The 18,484-nt window shown below is 32.3% G+C and overlaps 3 protein-coding genes across 4 annotated transcripts; 1 reads left to right on the plus strand and 2 right to left on the minus strand.

Moving 5' to 3' along the window:
• Window positions 1–2,792: 2,792 nt before the first annotated feature.
• LOC102583606 (probable chalcone--flavonone isomerase 3) lies at window positions 2,793–5,442 on the minus strand. Its single transcript, XM_006365267.2, has 5 exons — window positions 5,358–5,442; window positions 5,145–5,231; window positions 4,332–4,487; window positions 3,178–3,404; window positions 2,793–3,089 (listed from the first exon to the last, which is right to left on the minus strand). Coding segments are annotated over exons 1-5 (633 nt in total). The 5' UTR covers window positions 5,359–5,442; the 3' UTR covers window positions 2,793–2,927.
• Window positions 5,443–8,087: 2,645 nt separating this feature from the next.
• LOC107058552 (uncharacterized) lies at window positions 8,088–8,843 on the plus strand. The gene is made up of 2 exons (XM_015304380.1): window positions 8,088–8,688; window positions 8,839–8,843. The coding sequence occupies exons 1-2, from the start codon at window positions 8,088–8,090 to the stop codon at window positions 8,841–8,843; spliced, it is 606 nt and encodes a 201-aa protein (XP_015159866.1).
• A 511-nt stretch (window positions 8,844–9,354) lies between these two features.
• On the minus strand, window positions 9,355–18,061 carry LOC102583941 (U-box domain-containing protein 62). Of its 2 annotated transcripts, XM_015304382.1 has the most exons (9): window positions 17,378–18,061; window positions 17,048–17,294; window positions 15,535–15,616; window positions 14,360–14,417; window positions 12,091–12,179; window positions 11,815–11,928; window positions 11,660–11,730; window positions 9,660–9,757; window positions 9,355–9,464 (listed from the first exon to the last, which is right to left on the minus strand). In XM_015304382.1, exons 1-9 carry the CDS (start codon window positions 17,895–17,897, stop codon window positions 9,439–9,441), a joined length of 1,305 nt encoding a protein of 434 aa, XP_015159868.1. In that variant the 5' UTR covers window positions 17,898–18,061; the 3' UTR covers window positions 9,355–9,438. The 2 variants fall into 2 exon arrangements, with proteins under 2 accessions (XP_015159868.1, XP_006365330.1); XM_006365268.2 differs by having other exon boundaries at window positions 9,355–9,757; window positions 11,815–11,910; window positions 17,378–18,059.
• Window positions 18,062–18,484: the final 423 nt, after the last annotated feature.

The following is an 18,484-nucleotide window of genomic DNA, read 5'->3' on the forward strand; positions in this document are numbered from 1 at the left end:
GCAAATTACATATGTTTGCTATCGAACGCAAATAGCAATACTATAACTATAGAGCACTAATATAATTTTTTATGTTTGCTAAACCTAAAATTTACTCTATTTTTTATACCGTCGATCAATACTTAAAACCTAAACTCATATAAATATAGCACAATTTTCTAAATGAGAACACCACTAGAATTAACCAATTTTTTTTGTCTTTTAACTTTTATTATTACTTTATTTAATTGATTCTTCCCCTTTTATTATTTAAATTTTATTAATCATTTACTAATATTTATATATAAAATACATTTGACATGGTCATAAAACGACGATCAAACATGCACATGCGCACAGTTGTTCTAATTGAACCACCAGTTGATGTATATTAATTATATAAGATCCTAAAAGCACATGCATTTCTCAAATATTTAATGGACGTTTCGATATAAAAATTGTGAAATTTAAAAAAAAAAAAAAAAAAATTAAGTCGAAAATAATATTTAAGAATCAAAATTATATTTGAACATAATTATATGAATACAAATTTAAAGTGAATTTGAATTTTTATTAGTGATTTAAAATAAAAATTAGTGAAAAAAGTATTTTGTAGTTTTTCAAATTTTAAAAAATTATAATAATTCTATATTGGAAAAAATTCCAGAATAAGGTGAAAATTATTCATGGCAATTTCATATATTATATTCCTTTTGTATAAATAATAATTTCTCTGTTTCATTTGATAAAATTATGCTAGTTAGGTAGGAAGGAATCAGATCCAATAATACTGCTAATCATATGACTCATATCTAACTTTTATTAATTAATTAGAAAAAAAAATACCAATTAATTATCCACTAATCATGATTATATGTTTAAATTAAACATTGTATTTTTTTAAGAGTATCTATTTTAGGTTTTAGAGAACATGGCGTTCCTCTCGAGTTCAAAGAGCAGGTAGTGTAAATATTTTTAATTGGTTACCCATAGGGCCGAAAGTCTGTTCGGGTTCATTCATGTCCAAATAAATAAAAAGATTTAAATATAAGAGTTGAGCGGATATACGACATGAGGAGAGGGTTAGAGTAGAAGAAAAAAATTCCTTTCGACTAAAAATAATAATGACGGCAATCGTTTGAATTGTTTTAATTTTGGAATTATATATATATATAGGATAATTGAAAATGAATTCACTTTCAGTAACTAGAGGCAAGTCAGAGGCCGAGGGAACGTTCCCAACTTCTTGATCAACTGGAAATTATGTTGACAAGTTCTACGAGCTGTTGGAATTCAATAGAATCTTTATAAAGTTAATCATTACGAGTATTAGTACTCATTCGGTTGACTTTTTAAGTTTGGAAATTTTGCTAACCAGTTCTATGAATGATTGGAATTCAATAGAATCTTTATAAAGTTAATCATTACGAGTATTATTACTCATTCGAGTGAATGGTCTAATCTATTCATAGTCTCTCGATTATAACATTTTTACTATATTAATATACTATTTAAGTATTAACTTAAATTCAAAAACTATGTCGTGTTAATTACACTGCAAAATATTATTTTCTCGACATATATAATTTCAACTTTGTCGTTTTTACCTAAAGAAACTGAGATTTATGTGCAAAAACTTGTCAAAGTTTTTTTTCTTTAATTAAAAAAAAAACTTGAGATCATATATAATTTCTAGATACTATCTTTCAAATGTTCTGTACACATGCAAGATCTTTATTTTTGAGATCATATTAATTATTAATTTTAGTTGGCATATATGATCATTTATACATATCTCTCAAGTATCCCTCACACATGGTATATAATTATTTTGTATGAGATCATATAATTAAAATATATTTATGATTTATCAATGCTTCATGTGTGTGCCCATAATACCTAATAATGTGATTTGTTTGGCTTCACAAATCTTATGTCAAGATTTATGATTGTGAAATTATGCCACATATCCTATCAAACAATTCTTTAAGAAATGTCCTCATTGCAACTTAAAATGGACAAATTTAGTAGGTGTTTGGGCATGCGATTTGAAATTAAGATAAAATTAATATTTAGAGATGTGATTTGAGATGATGATTTCAAATACTAAATCCTTCAAGAAGTAGGATTTGAAATTTGAAATTGTGATTTCAATTATTTTTTTAATGTAAAATTTGATTCATAAGTTTATATTTAGTAAAAGAAGACTCAACATTTAAATTAGGTAAAAAAAAAAAGGCACATGCATGGGGTGAAGAGGTTGTATGTACCATTTAAAAAGATTATATTAAAGTACAACTAGTTAAAACTATTGTTGACAATCTTTTATAAAGTGATGTGCATTTGAAAGTTTGTAAACGCAAACTTATATTTATAAAAGGAACAAGGAGATATGAGACTAATCAATGCAGTATCTTAGATATTCCAATATCTTGTTTATGAACCACGGTTTACTCATTTGATAAGATAAGTATTAGAATTGAGAAAATTCTGATAGTTTTCACAACTTGTAGGGTTTTAATTGCATGTTCAAACAAAATTTCAAATTCAAATCACCGATTTCAAAACAACAACAACATACCGAGTAAAATCTCACAAGTGAAGTTTGGAGAGGGTAGAATATACGCAAACATTACCACTACCTAATGGAGATAGAGAAGCTGGTTCCGAAAACTGTTTTCAAAACATGATTTGAAATCATGTCTAAACTAGCCCTAAGAATACCAAGTTATTACCAACACACACACTCCCTTTGCTTAAACAATTTCTAGAGACTAAAAAGGAAAATATGATAAAAGATGTTGCAAACAAGCTAAAATGAACTTCTAATTTATTAATTTCAAACACAAATCTTGAAACAAAAGGTCTCCATAGGCCAAATACAATAGCCAACATGACCAAAACAACAAAAATCAATACAAACAACACAACACATGATGTCTTTAATTTTATTTAGACAATTCAACACAAATGTTGTTAGCCAAAGAAGAAATAGTTGTAGGTGACACTCCCCTAGTTCCACCTAAGTACCATTTCTTCATCATCTCTACAACATTTGCATTTTCAACTTCAATTTCCAAGTTTTCCTTACCTTCTATCGTGCACGATATCTGTTCAAAACATCGTAACCAAACATCAGAAAATGACTCGATGATCATAACTTCAAAATCTTTCGCGAAAAGAAGTGTTAGTACCTACCTTTGCACTCCCAGAAGTAGCTGGGAAATAATATGTTATTACTGAATCTTTCTTGAAATACTTAGACTGGAAAAATTCAACGATTTTTTCGAGTGCTTCTTCCTCATCTTCTTCATATTTATCGACTTCTGCTAAGCGATCGCGTATGGCACTCTCTAGCTGCACACCATACTGTGAACCTTTGATCTCTTTAATCACTACTACTCTCAAGAACTTGTCAACTGGAGCTGCAAATGTATAACATTGAAGCTAGATGAATAGTCTCTTTTCTTAAGAAAAAACTAAAGTATCACGTTTGTCTGAGTTTTCTATCTGAACTATCAGTTGTTCACTTTTTCAACCTCAAACATCACCATCGTTCAGGTATGAAAAGAAAACAACTGATAGTTGAAGTATGTTTTGATAAATAGTTAGTGATAGTTCATGTATGAAAAGTGCACACTTTATAGTGCTAGGATTTTGCCCTGATTTTCTTACCTTGTTTGAAGTTTATTTTTTCCTAAAAGTAAAGTCAAAGTATTACCATAAATGCTTTAACTTTTTCTGAAAGGAAAATATAATATTCTTTCATATTTAGTTTATTCTTTCCTTTTAGGAAAAGATTTTGAAGTAGCTAGTCCTTTTCTAGTAAGAAAAGGTTTTAGGACTCTATAAATATGAATTTGTTTCTTCTAACACAAAAATAATAAGAACATCCACAATGTAGTCAATAAAGAGTTTAGTTTATGGGGAGATTTTCCCTCAACAGTTTTAATATTTTCTTCTTATTAGTTTTTCATATGTAGGCCGATTGGCCATACCATATTAATAATATTATGTTTTAGTATAACTTTATTTGTCATCTGATTTATCTACCATATGATTTGCAATTGTAAGCTTCTGCATGACGCTCTATTCACCTTCATAACCCAACATATAGTTCAGATAGAAAGCTGGCAAAAACGTGTTTTGGACTATTATCTACATTTGAAGTAAACAACTTTATAGAAACAAGAATGCCTAATCATCTATGTTGTTCAGACTCTTCAAAAGTATTGATGATTCGTGTCAGATCCTTTGAAAGTAATGCATATTTAGAAGATCTGACATGAATATGACAATATTTTTGGAAAGTCAGAGCGGTGTAGGTAGTTATTAGTGAAGATTTTAGTTACCATTAACAATAGCCTCAAAGAATTCATCATTTTCAGTTAGTTCTTCCCCTGTTTTTCCCTTCCATTGTTGCAAATGAGTCACAATTTCTGGATCCAAGTAAACTCCAATTGCTGTGAATTTAATTTGGAGAAAATGTATCTCTATGTCTGTTATTCCTGGAAAAAAAAACAATTTGGAATCAATGGGATTAGTAACATGAAAAAAAGTTACTCTGCTACAACAGGTTAAAATTCATCGATAACGTAAGCGTTAAACGTTTTGTTATTGTCGACATATATAAATTAAATCCGAATTGACTTTTCAAAAATTTAATATGTTGAAAATTTAGTAATATTTACATAAAGATAGATCCTCTAGATAATTTTGGGTTTTATAGAATCATCTTCAACTAACTACCCCAAAGGGAAAAAAAAATTAAAAAAATTATATGATATTTTAATCATTCATCAACTAGGATAAAATTCAGTAACTTTGGCTAAACTTTTATATTTATTTTAAGAAATTTGCTTAATATTTATGAATTATCATCCAATATAGCGAATACATGTATATTTGAACGTGAACCAAACTATTATCGTAATTCGTATAGTAACTTGAAACTATCGAAAAAATCATAAACTTCTAATTTTAAATCCGTCTTACTAGAATAATATTTCCAATATTTAATAAATTATTTTTATTAGATTCAAAACACATAAAGTTAAAATTCTAAATACGTCTCTATACACAGATATTTATTTTACTATAACCCAGCATATAGATATGAAGAGATAAAAATCAAGAAGAAGTGGTAAAAAGTTTTTTTTTTTTACCATGGCCCATCAAAGGTAAAGGCTTATTATTCACCATGAATTGAGAAGGAAAAGGAATTTCATCCACCATCACTTCATTCTTTACCACTACACAAAAAAAAACATTTTGGATAAGAAATTAATCAAGAATCTCTTTTTACATTTAACAAATAAGCAATTAAAATAAATACAAAAGAAATAAAATAAAAATTCAAGAAAAAAAAAATAGCTTACTCTTGAACTTGATTGAGAAAACTTAGAGAGTTTGAAAGTGGACTTAAAAAAAATAATTGAAAGTAAGTTTGTTGTTTGTTTAAGTTTATGTGGAATATATATAAATTTATATTATATATAAATAAATTTATATATTATATATATAAATGAAAATAAAATTAATTGTAGAATTTTTAGCTACCACTCAATCTACCTTCCAGCAATTGGGAGCTGTTAGGTATGAGTAGACATTTTTTTCTTTAAAAAAGGTAGGCTTGACACGAGTATTTGGAAAGTGAGGTGTCAATTTTGTAAAAAAAATACGTCGTTTAGTCGGTGGGATAAAAATAATAAATATGAACATGATATACGGACGGCTTAGAATTTAAACACGAGATTTTTTAATTAAAAATAAAAAAAAAGTACTTATCATCCTATCACACCAAATCTATTTTTTTTTCTTTTCTATCATTTAGACATAAACGCATTATCTATATGCCTAATCTAATTAATAAGGCAGATATACTCTACTTACTAGACATAAATCATAGGTTGGTGTAGTGATAAAACGATTTCATTCTTATCTAGAGATCTCGAATTCAACTCTGATTATGAAGAAAATTTTGTTAGGAACTCTTGAACGGACCTACATGCGCAATCCAAATTTAACTGAAGCTTCAATGCGTGCTCCAAGTGAAAAATAACAACAACAAAAAATATATATTCAATACTAAGTAATAAATTCAAGTTCATTTGAGGCTCAAACAGAATCAGTTAAAAGTATTTTTTTTCTATTGATATTAACTTAGACACGATGCTTTCTCCTTTCGCCTACAAACCATATATGTTTGACTTTGTTAATTTCAAGATGACTCTTTTTTTTAAAAAAAAAATATCATTGTTGTCATTGTCGGTATTGTTATATGTTATGCCATGATTTTACCATCTTGAAATTTATTTAGTTATATGTTCAAAACTGAAAAATTGAATTATTCATATCAATTTATCTGAAATCAAACTTTGAAAAATTGATCTAATCTGAACGTTTTTTAATAGAATTCAAATTATATTTTGCGAAATTCTAAAATCAAGATATAAAATCAATAATTTTAAAATTCGATATGTGCACACCCTTACTAGTAATATATGTATTTATTACTCCATTACTTAGCTCAAAGAGAAAGAGAACAAATTTTACTATTCGTCTGTTATTGCATAACCACCACGCCTTTTACCAACCAAATTTAGGCCATGTTGTCTCATTGAACACCTTTTACATTATTTTATTTATTATATTATATAGTATATAATATAAGTACTTTAAAAATATTTACTAACCAGTCAAAATAGTCAAACATTTCATCAAATTTTCACAAGAATTTGGTTGGAACTCACTAGATATTGGTAAAATTATCCAATTAGAGAATTGAGCAATTTCCACATATAGCAAATATAAAAATTATATTTGTATGTTATAGCTATAGTTTGCATAATTGCGCTCTATAACAAATTTTATGTTTGTTATGAAACTTTTGATTTGTATAATTCGCTAGATACATTTAATTTTATACAAATTGTTCAGTTTTGTATAAATTCATTTATACATTGTAATTTATATAATAAGATCTGTATTTGTATAATTATAAGTGTATAGGACGAAAATATATGTATTTGTATTTGTATATACATTTTTCTCTCGCTTTATACAAATACAAAGGCATTTTTATACATTTTATACCGAAATGTATAAAATAGCTAATTGTATACCGAATCAGATGGCAAAAAATGGGATGTTTGTTGCGAATTACAAATAAAATAAACTATGGCTATAACATTTAATTTGAATTAATAGTTTGTTATTTCATCCTATTGGTATATGGAGGCTCACATAATCTCAACTCAAATTTTGTGATATGTGTGTCATCATAAACAAACGTGGCATATATCATTGGTGCCACCTCATCACCAAAAAAACAAATATGATTGGTCTCTAGTGTTACATGTCATACGTAAGACGTGTGCCTAACTATCCACTCCATGATCGTGCCACATTCTCAAATGTCACCGCTTAAAATATATCATCTCATTTAATTATACGCCTTAATCTCAATAAATCATAAAAATCCAGTCATATTTTAGTTGAAGTTGATACATATAACTAAAAGAGATTACGTTAATAATGTTAATTTAACTATCTAATAGACAATTGAAAACACACAGATAATTTACAAAAAATCGAACCAAAAGCATCTAATAATGAGAACAATTTATCATGTATTCAGATGCTCAATTTGAAACAAATCAAATCATAGTTCAAGCGTCTAAATGAAGAGTACTTATCCATGTATTAAACCTAAATAATTCAATTAGATATATACATGAAAAACCATAGTCTCAACTCAAATTTTGTGATATATGTATCTTGGTCTTTGCCCTATCTGCTCTAGAGAAACTCTATCTCTTTCTTCGAGGCCTATCGTTCATAAACGTGTCATAATATCATTGGTGCCACACCTCAGCACCCAAAAAATATGATTGGTCTCAAATGTTACATGTCATACATAAGACATGTGCCTTTTGTCCCTCAACCTATTCCATGCTCGTGTCACATTTCTCAATATTTCTATTCAAATTTCACTCCTCAATTCCCTCTAACAACCCAAAAAAAATAAAAATCAAACCATTCCGGGGAATTAAATAATTCTTAATTTAATTCCCCGGTACGAGTAACGATTTTCCCCAAAAAAAAAAATGGCATCGTTACACATAAATCCGAGTGTGTCTCTAGGTACATTGAATAAAATTGGAACGATACAAAGAAGATCAACAGCATCCATGATACAAATGAAGCATGTTGGTGTTGTTTCTGCTTCATCTCTGTCTCTATCAAATTCGCGACCCTTAGACAGGGTCGCGAAAAATGATGCTAGAAAAAAGGAAAAAATAATATTATCGAGAAATCTCGATGATTGGATGAATGCGTCTATGGTTGACATTGTTAAGAATTTGAAACAAGCACCATTACTTGTCCACATTTACGCGAATGAGGAGGAGGATGATGATGAGAGAGAACCACAACGATCATCACCACTTTGCATCAAAACAGAGAGAGCTCTGTTTGAGAATTGGCCAATGATGAAAAATGAATGGGAAAGTGGAAAAACAAGAACCCCAGATGGATTGATTTTTGTTGAAGAACTTCGAGATGGTGAAAATAATGAAAATCACAATATATTACAAGAAGATGCAGATGAAGTGTTGACGAAATCTTGGGGTGTAATGGTACAGGGGAAAGGAATTGATGAAACTGGACCTGCTTGTTATTTATTGAAGACTAGCAGAGTTAGAGCTGGTAGAGGAATGGATTTATTTTGTACACATTTTTGTTTAGTAAGAGTTAAGAATTTTAGGGAAAGTGCTTTGAAACAATTTAAAAGTTGTTGGTTGTGACAAAATTCATAGTAATTGTTATGGTTTTAATGCTTTTATTTCTTTATCTCAGATTGATATTTACTGTCGCTTACTTTTCATTGGTAAAGGAATTATCGGTTGAGACATAGGTGCCATGATGACTTCTAATTTTGGGTCGTGACAATTTTACTTAATGTTAATTGCACTTATGTCTCAACAACAATAACAATTACGTCTCAACGAGTTAGGGTCCAAGATCTTACTTACATCTTTTTGTAATGGTGGTCCCACGGCCAAGTTGTAGACACTTGACTATTCAAGAGGTACCTGTTACCTTCTGGTCTTTCATCAATACAAGAACCTGATAACTTTGTCCATCAAACATATGGGAAGAAATCATCTAGCCCTCGATTGGAATTTGAACCCTAATCTATAATATTTTTCACGAACTTCATTGACCGATAGGCCAAACCTTTGTGTGCCTGGCTAGATGCACATGCACATTTGACATATCATATGCACAGAACCCAGCATTATGAGCTTCAGGAGGTAATGCAGATAAGATATTTTTATCATCTTTGTATGTCTGAATAGATACCAGTTGATACAAAGTTCAGCAGAAATGAATCTGTATAATTCATTTATTTTAATCAAGTGTGGCTCTGTATAGTTCATATCTCGGGATCTCATCTCAACGCTGTAGTGCTACAAGACAACCTATACAATATACAACACCTAAGCCTGAGAATTACGTTGAACGGATACAAGATCTAGATTACAGCTGAAAAAACACAATGCTTGTTCTAGTTAGACTATATGTATCAAACATGGTGTATGTGCAATAAGTTAGGACGAGAGAGACATAATCATTCTGTTGAATGGAACTCTACAGCCAATTGGCTGCCGTCTTACTTGATATTGGCTGGATTGATAAATTATCTGAAACCTTGGCTAGGGAGCGGTATTGCAACTTTACACTCTCTGCATTATCTAATGTCTTTACAACATACCTGCACAAGTTGTACATTCAAATAAAGAGTCATTACTTGGCTAGTTGAAGAATTTTATCAAATACTGCAAGATGAGAAGAAGCAAATTACGACATTAACTATATAGATGCAAATCGAGATATATTCCACAAAGAAAAAAGGAGAGAAGGAAAGAGTTGAATAAGCTATTCAGCAGTGTGCTCAATAGGCAAAACTCAGAAGCCTCTTGACAAGGTTCAATGAAGACAATGTGTTCAAAAATCTGAGTCAAAATTCGAAGGGTTTAGCAAAATACAACAAATTTGAGATTAACATTTTCAAACTTGAGCTGAAGAAATCTTTTTAATAAACTACTAACACAAAGTAAGCATTTTCAAGGTAAGCGAGTTTTTGAGATGGATTTTCAAGGTCAGGGATATGAAATACAATAAAATATGTTAAGCGTTGCATGTTTAACTTGTGTTAAAGTATTTTGAAATTCATAGAGCATACCACTTATCTGAGTAATGTGCATGAACTCAGAATCTTCGTATGGATCAAATCTTTCCCCTAATGTGTACATGAGTCATGTACAGTCATCACGGAATTTTTACTTGGCTAAAGTCTCAACATTCCCCACAGAAAAGGCTATGCTCCAAAGTTTTCCGGTAGAGAAGGAGAAAATCTAGAATAGAGTTGTAAAATATTTTGAATATGATTCTTGTTTAATATAGTCAAAGAATGACCACCTTTCACTATTACTTGGGCAGGGCAAAGAGACTTACTCTATACGACACTTCATTTTATGTTTTGGACTACTGAAGTTATTAAAGAGGACTGTATCCAAGTCTCAATATGATAGAGCAGGCTTGTGTTTCATGTGAAAGGGGAATCAAGACATTTATGTATAGAAAACAAATAAAAAACAAAAGAGGCTTACAGATAACACCAAATTTCAGGAGTTCTGCGCAATGTTTGGATAAAGGAAGTAAATGAAGTGTAAAGGATAGTAGGAACATTGGTTATCTTTTGCTCCTACAATTGGCAAAACTAGAAGGGACGTAAAGACATCTACTTCCTCCCTTTCACCAATTATGAGGGTGCATACACCCCCCTCTTTACTCTCTGCTTCCTGCCCACTTTAGATGATAAAGTATTCCCTCTCGTCTCCCTCAACTATCCAAACACGAGGAAATTACCTCTTCCTGCCTCTGTTACTTTCCCTCCCATAAAATTCTCCATTCATTCTCACGAACATACTAGTTAAACTTTCTGTGGTGACCAGTGCTTCGCATAAATGTTTAATTCATACTCCCTCCATCCCAAAAAAATTTATCTACAAGAGATTGAACTGTAAAATGCTTGAGTATATAATTATATGTAATCTGGCAGAGGAGTTAAGAATAAAGGTATAAAATGTGAAAAGGTGGTGAAGTAATAGTTTATATTTAACATACTGAAAGGAGCAAAGTTTTAAATTTTGAGATGGATTTAAGTTATTTTGTGATTGAGGGAGTGCTTGACACAGATAGACTCTCCAACTTCCCAAATGGATGTCTCTGCTAGATAAGTCTAGATTTCTTTTATAGACGAGAAATTCCTGATGTCCAGGTATGCACAGTTCGAAACACAATGGATAACCGGCCCACCTCTCTGCCCTCCTCCACTTAAGTACTAGGCTTCTGTCCATGGAAAAGTTCAAAGTTGTAATTGTGCATAACCCATACATCATGCGCTGCACTTTTACCAGTGAACCAAAATAAGTCTAGATCTATCAAGTTTTTAATCTTTTAGGCATAACAGATATTTAGAATTCAGATGTTGAGAGCATAAGCACAAAGGATATTTTAGTGGACATTTTCAAAATCACTCTGAATTGCTTTAAAAAGTCAAAAAGATGTAATGAAATTCAAGAAAGCAAATATTGCAAAGAAAGAGATGTACCATCCATTCAAGCACTGAGTTGTAACAACAGCCTCACGACCCACAAAACGCTCAGGTGTCCTTTTGTTGCCCTATTTAATTAATAATTTCAATTAGATAGCCCATTCAAAATCAATTAGGAAATGTAATTAAAATTCAGATATAACTGGAAGAACCTTTATTATAACCCTGTCAGTCACAGCGAATGGAAACTGAACTCCTCTTCCTCTTAGATGATCCGGAAGTGCTGAATCACCGAAGGTCCCTCTATCCTGCATAGAGATATGATACTAAGACCATAAATAATTTTAGAGTAAAGTCAGTCTTTTGAGTACGAGAATAGATACTCCCCACCTTTTCTTTTTCTTTTTAGTCTAAATTAAACAACGTTCAGCATTCTTTCCACCTCATTTCAGGTAGTGATATAGTTTAAGAATATGGAAGTGGCAAACCTGATCATATCTCTCCTTTCTTCTTTTTAAAGAGCGATTAAGCTGTGACTCCTCTTCTCGGCGGAATGCTTGAATTGCAGATCGAAGAGCTACACATATAAGGAAAGGCAAATAGAAATCATCAGAAAAAACTAAGATAAGTAGGACTGTATGAAGTTACTCTTAGCAGAAAGGACCAATGAAGCATATAAAAATCAATCTATGTTATTTCGAGTACAGACATGTTTGACTAGAAGTTCAAAAAGAGAGTAAAACTAGGATCATAAAATTAGAGCTCAAACCCGTGATGTGCATCTAACCCACACATCAAACGTTGTGCTCTTATCACTAGAACAAAGCCCTGAGGATCAGAGAAGAAATTTATCCAGTTGGTTTAATGTTAATTTACTTTTTGACAAAGTAATGCAATGAGTTTGGAAGCCCTTCTAGCTCTTAACAAAGGGTAAAATTTGTAGCTACAGGTGAAAGAACACGTGGGTTGTCAATTAGATATCCTCAGTCTGCTATGAGAATTTAACCTTGCTGCTTCTAGTTTGGAAATCAACAGCGAAGAGTTTCCTTCATCTGAAGAAGTGAAAATGATAAAGATGACATAGAATGTACACTGGAGAAATAGTGGTTCAGAAATAGACAAAGCAGCTTAATGTGCGAAAAGTAGTGCACGAGTAAGCATGATAAAGGAGTAATTTCTCTTCTATACTATTGTCGAGAAAGAAGACTTGGTGCATATTCCAAAAGTGGAAACATGAGATGTTTACATTCTTTTTTCTTCCTTTTTTGAGAATGGTATGTGATGAGATGTTTTACACTCATAAGAACACCTAAGAAGCATGTGAAATAATCCACTGATTCTTAAGGACGTCTGAACGGCAAGTCAATTTATTGCAACTTGCAAGCTGCAATTGTTTGCTAGGATGAGATGTCTACAGAAGTGGGAAATAGAAGGCCAGAGGAATCAACATAGAATAATAGGCTAAAATAGGAAACCAGTCTAAATCACAGGAAGGTAAAAGTGTTGTCCTAAAGAGGGTCATGAAATGAGTCCCTGCTCTGAACCTTCAAGCCGTCTACTCAACAGTGTCGTGCAGTAGCAGATGATTTCCACAAACTAGGTCTCAAGATACAGGCATGAAGGCTTGTGAGGATGCTTTGGGTTTCAAGGTACATAATGGTGCCAAAGGTTCCTGACATTGTTTGAACTGATGCAAAAGGTCAAGTCGTGTACATAGTTAGAGGGAGGAAAAAGTTATCGAGGCAATGAATAATTTTTACTAGTTTTGACAATAGTTCATTTATATGTACTGTGATCGGGACATGTTACACCATTATTCTTAGATAGGGGCCAGTGTAAACCATGGTGATGTTTCCTGGATAGTGAGTCCATGCCACCACCAGAGAAGTCTCCCCAAGTTTTAGGAGTTTAAGATGACAAGGTGCTACCACATAGGTTTTAACGATTCATTTATCTACTAAAACCCGTTGGTTATCTTTTGAAAATAGTCCATGCATGTGCTTGTATCATAATTCTGTATTAGAGTTCGTCTTCCTGGAATCCTCAAGGATCCCTGGCACAAAGCTACAAGAATGAGTAGCTTTTCAGCACAAGAAATCATTATAACCTATTTAACTGGTAAGTAGTCATCTAATTAATGTTTTCCTGCAACACTTGCAACCCATAGAATGAAAATGAAATTAAGTAAACTGTAATATACAGGGGTCTTCATTGGTCAGCTCAGTTTGATTTTTTGTTTTTTTTTAAGAAAATTGAAACCGAAATATATTCAGTTTTTTTTTATTTTTTTGTCTTCAGTTCGGTTTTGGGTTGATTGGACTTGGACCTTCTCAAATTGAGCCACTAAAATAACATAATTTTGAAATAAAATAACTGCATAATTGAATTATTATATATAAGTATTCATAGAATTATAAGGTCTTACAAATAATATATATACATATATAAATTCAAATACTAATAACCAATTAAATTATTTTATACAATAATCATAAAGATTCAGTATTTCTATATGTTTGGTCATTTTTGGATAAAATAAACTGAATTACTGAATTACCAAAAAGAAAAGACCAAAACTTTTTGTTTGATTCAGTATTTTGGTTTTAATTGAATTATGAACACCCCAAAGCAACATCGCTTATACAGCAGCAGACATTTGAAAATGTACTGGCTTTCACTGGACAGCATTATCAAGTATTAGGAGAATCAGAGGAAATGGTATACTCAAGATACCAAAAGTACAGAATGTATACTTACATAAATTAGGCGACACAGAGTCTTCGGACACCGCTTGTGAACAGATATAGCAAACTTTCTGAAATTACACCATAAAGGCTAATAAGACACTTACTTTAGAACTATAGTCCAGAGGTACACAGACTAAAGTCACTGCAAATTTATATTATCTTTCGAAGACCTAGTTGCCAACTTAAATGGGAGAAGAGAATAATGCAAACTTTTGGTCTCATGCATTTATGTGAAAGTACACATTCATTAAATATCAAGTATGTCATAACTATACCTACTAAGGTAAAAAGATAAACACTTAGACTTCATTATGCAGAAACATTAAATGACAGTGCAAACGGAGGATTACTGTAACTATTTATTTTGTACAGGAGAAATAGGAAGATTTGATAGATTAAGCATGCAATATTAGGGTAACTGTACCTACTAAGGTAAAAAGATAAACACTTAGACTTCATTATGCAGAAACATTAAATGACAGTGCAAACGGAGGATTACTGTAACTATTTTATTTGACAGGAGAAATGGAAGATTTGATAGATTAAGCATGCAATATTAGGGTAACTGTACCTACTAAGGTAAAAAGATAAACACTTAGACTTCATTAAATAACTGTACCTACTAAGGTAAAAAGATAAACACTTAAGACTTCATTATGCAGAAACATTAAATGACAGTGCAAACAGAGGATTACTGTAACTATTTTTTATTTGACAGGAGAAACGGAAGATTTGATAGATTAAGCATGCAACATTAGGGTACAGCTTTTGCAGGTGGTATGGTTTCAGAACAGTAGGTCCTATCCATGTCAAATCTAAAATTAAACTCACTTGCATTTGATTTTGATATTTGCATCTCTACAACATATGAGAATATTAACATTTTTTTGGTTATCGCTATGTAATCAAATGCAGTGCAGTTCCCCTAAACTGAAAGCAGAGAGTAGCTTTTCCAAAGAAGCTTGCTTAAATCAAAGAGCATAATAACCACAGCCAGAACCCGAATTCAGGAACATATTCTCATATTATGCCAATTAAGTAGTTGGTCTCTCAATCTCATACATCTTGAAACAGAATTTGTTGATTAGGCAGGCATTGAATATCAAAATACTCAAAGGAAAGAGCTAACAAGCAGTTTAGATGCATCAACAAAAGTTGGTAACATACTGCTTCCAGAGGACATACCATTCTAATTACATGCTGCACCCCACCGCTACCAAAGGAATGTCCACAAGGCAATATCATCGCATCATCCATAAGCTCTCCCCTAAAAATGGCAGCATGATGTCAAGTGTGCCGCAAGCAACAAGATGGCTAAAATAATACATGAATCAACAATGGGAAATAAATTGAAAGAGACTACAAGAGAACGTGATAATAAGTTGAGATGAATAAAATAATGCATGAATCAACACCAGCAAATAATGTATAGAAAGAAACTACACAAGCAAATAATCATAATAACATTCTGACCTCTACTATAAGCATTACACTTGGTATCTCAGATTAGATATTTTTTTAAAATTTAAAAAAATTATGCAGCCATTAGAAGAATGAAGAAGTAAAAGCATACATCAGCCACTTTCCAAGAAGCGCACATATTTTTGACCAATGGTCATTTGGAAGATTCGTTTAATGAAAACTGTAGAAACTAACAACATACTTCCTTTGTTCTATTGTATGCAACACATTTTCCTTTTTAGTAAGCTCCGAAAATATCAATAGTTAGAAGATGTAACTTTAAACTTTCTATTTTACCTAATGTCATGACTTTATAGCCACAGAAATGCCATAGCATGTTTAAGACCTCAAGTCCCAAATATCTTTGTTTCTTAAACTCCATGCTCAGTCAAACAGGTTTGCATAAAATAAAACGAGGGAGCAATGTTAAATCTATCTGTCAGTTTCGTCTTTTTTTTATAAAGATTTGTATCCTGGTCAGCATGTGCCCACTCCTGACTCCACTATTCAACCGGTACCTACAACCTCCCACCAACACATGAATAAGGTAACGTTGACTTAAACAGATGGAAAGAAATCACCTAGTGTTTTTTTGTCTTTATTACGATTTGAACCCTGGTCTCCGAGGTTTGGACCCACTTCATTGACCGTTAGACCACACCTTTTAGTCCAGTTTCTATTTTTTTTTCTTTTTTTGTGGATTGGCATAATGCCAACCATCCCAAATTCAGGAAAAAACTTATAAGAGTAATCCAGGTAAAATTCACAAAGTCATTTCATCCCATAAATGCCCTTTTCTTTTCTCCCTTGTTCCTAGAACTAGAAAAGAAGTGGCATAGCACACCACAGTATAACTCAGAATCTAGAGCAAGTGTAGAGAAATCACCTATACTCTTCTATTCTAATGCAAGATCATGCTTGCTAACCCAAAACAACATGCTGTCATACATGATTTGCTTATAATTGCTTCCACATAACTGCAGCTTGATACATTCACCTAAAAGGAACCTCTATCATATAAACTGCTATTTTGCACAATTACCAGTTTGTCACTTCACCTTGCAATTTTCTTTGTTCCAGCAGTCAAAACTAGAACCTCAGGGAAAGCAAACAACTTTTAGTAATAACTTAGTCTTTTAAGACAGACTAGGGGCTAAACCACAATCTATGCATTACTTACAATCTAACATGTCAAGCAGCTAAACCAGAAGAACAAGCGAACAAACAAAGAACTTACGTAATTGGATCAGAAAGAATAGTTCTCAAAGACTCTCCTGATTCATTTGAAAAATGAGCTTCCTTTCTTCCACTAAATCCACACCCATTCTCAAACCCCATTTCCTTCTGCCCTGCATTTGACCCTTCCGGTCCCTGCAAATACTGATTATAATACATATCCCCATCAACACTAGCAATTGTCACAGCATTTCTCACGTCGACACCACCTTCATTTCCCGACGGCCCAACATTCCCTTCCTTCACACCTTATTCAACAAACCAATCAATCAATCAAAAACAGTATCCCAATTCCAAAACAAGAAAAACAATAAAATGGTCAAAAACTTACCAAATGTAGAAACACTTTTCGTTTTATCACTGCCAACTACTTTACTACTACTATTACTATTAACTTTATCACTACTATTATTCTGATGATGATTACTATTTTCAACTGTAACAATCCCCTCCACTTCATTCTCATCATCATTATCCTCATCATCCTCATCCTCATCCATATCGTCATCCTCCGATCCATCACCATCACCATCGCCATCGCCATGGCTCTTCCTATTCCAATCACCATCACCACGGTTGTCACCGAACATTTGACGGCGAAAATCAGCAGCTTGTGGTTGATGTTGATTAAGAAAGTAATGGTGTTGATGATTATCATACTTGTCTATGAATCCGGTAAGCTCCCTTGTAGTTTTTGGACCTGGATCACCTGTAACAGACCCGACCCGACCCGGAGGTTGTGGTGGTGGTGGTGCGCCGCAGCTGAAACTGCTTTCATGAAAAACTAGCTGTGGATTGAGCCCATTTTCCACCCTTCGAGCTGAAACAAGTCCCATTTCTTCAGAAGCCATGAGCAATGCTGAATGAAGAAAAAAAAAACCTAAAAACTGAACCAGAGAGACGCTAATTTCTGAAAATTTGAAGAATTGAATTGAAGAAAAACATCATTTTTGGTGATTGAAGGAACAAAATGAAATTTGTTTTTTTAGGGAAAAATGGTTAAGGGTTAGGGGTTTTAGGAAGAAGGTTAAAACGACGTCGTATTTAAGTAGTTAATGTAGTAATAGAAATAGAAAGTTGGTAACGTTGTCTCCGCACACGACAATGATTGGAACAATATTTTTTGCCACGTGTAAGAGAAAAGTTACGTGGTAACAACGTGGATTGTGGTAGAATGATTGAGATTTTCGACTCGAGTTCGAACTTCTGAGAATGAATAAAAATTTATGATTGTGGTGCTCGAGCCAATTTTTATGCACCTCAACTAATTCTACGGGATGTCTGTCACCTCCCACCAGCAACAGATACTAGGTAACTTTGTACACCAAAGTTAGGACATATGAGAAAAATCACCTAGTGTTTTTATCTTTGCTGAGTTTTGAATCTAGGAACTCAGGGTTTTCAATCACTTCATTGATCACTACGCCACAGACGGATT

The sequence above is a fragment of the Solanum tuberosum genome, unplaced genomic scaffold, assembly GCF_000226075.1.
Source record: "Solanum tuberosum cultivar DM 1-3 516 R44 unplaced genomic scaffold, SolTub_3.0 scf00543, whole genome shotgun sequence".
Lineage (NCBI taxonomy): Eukaryota > Viridiplantae > Streptophyta > Magnoliopsida > Solanales > Solanaceae > Solanum > Solanum tuberosum.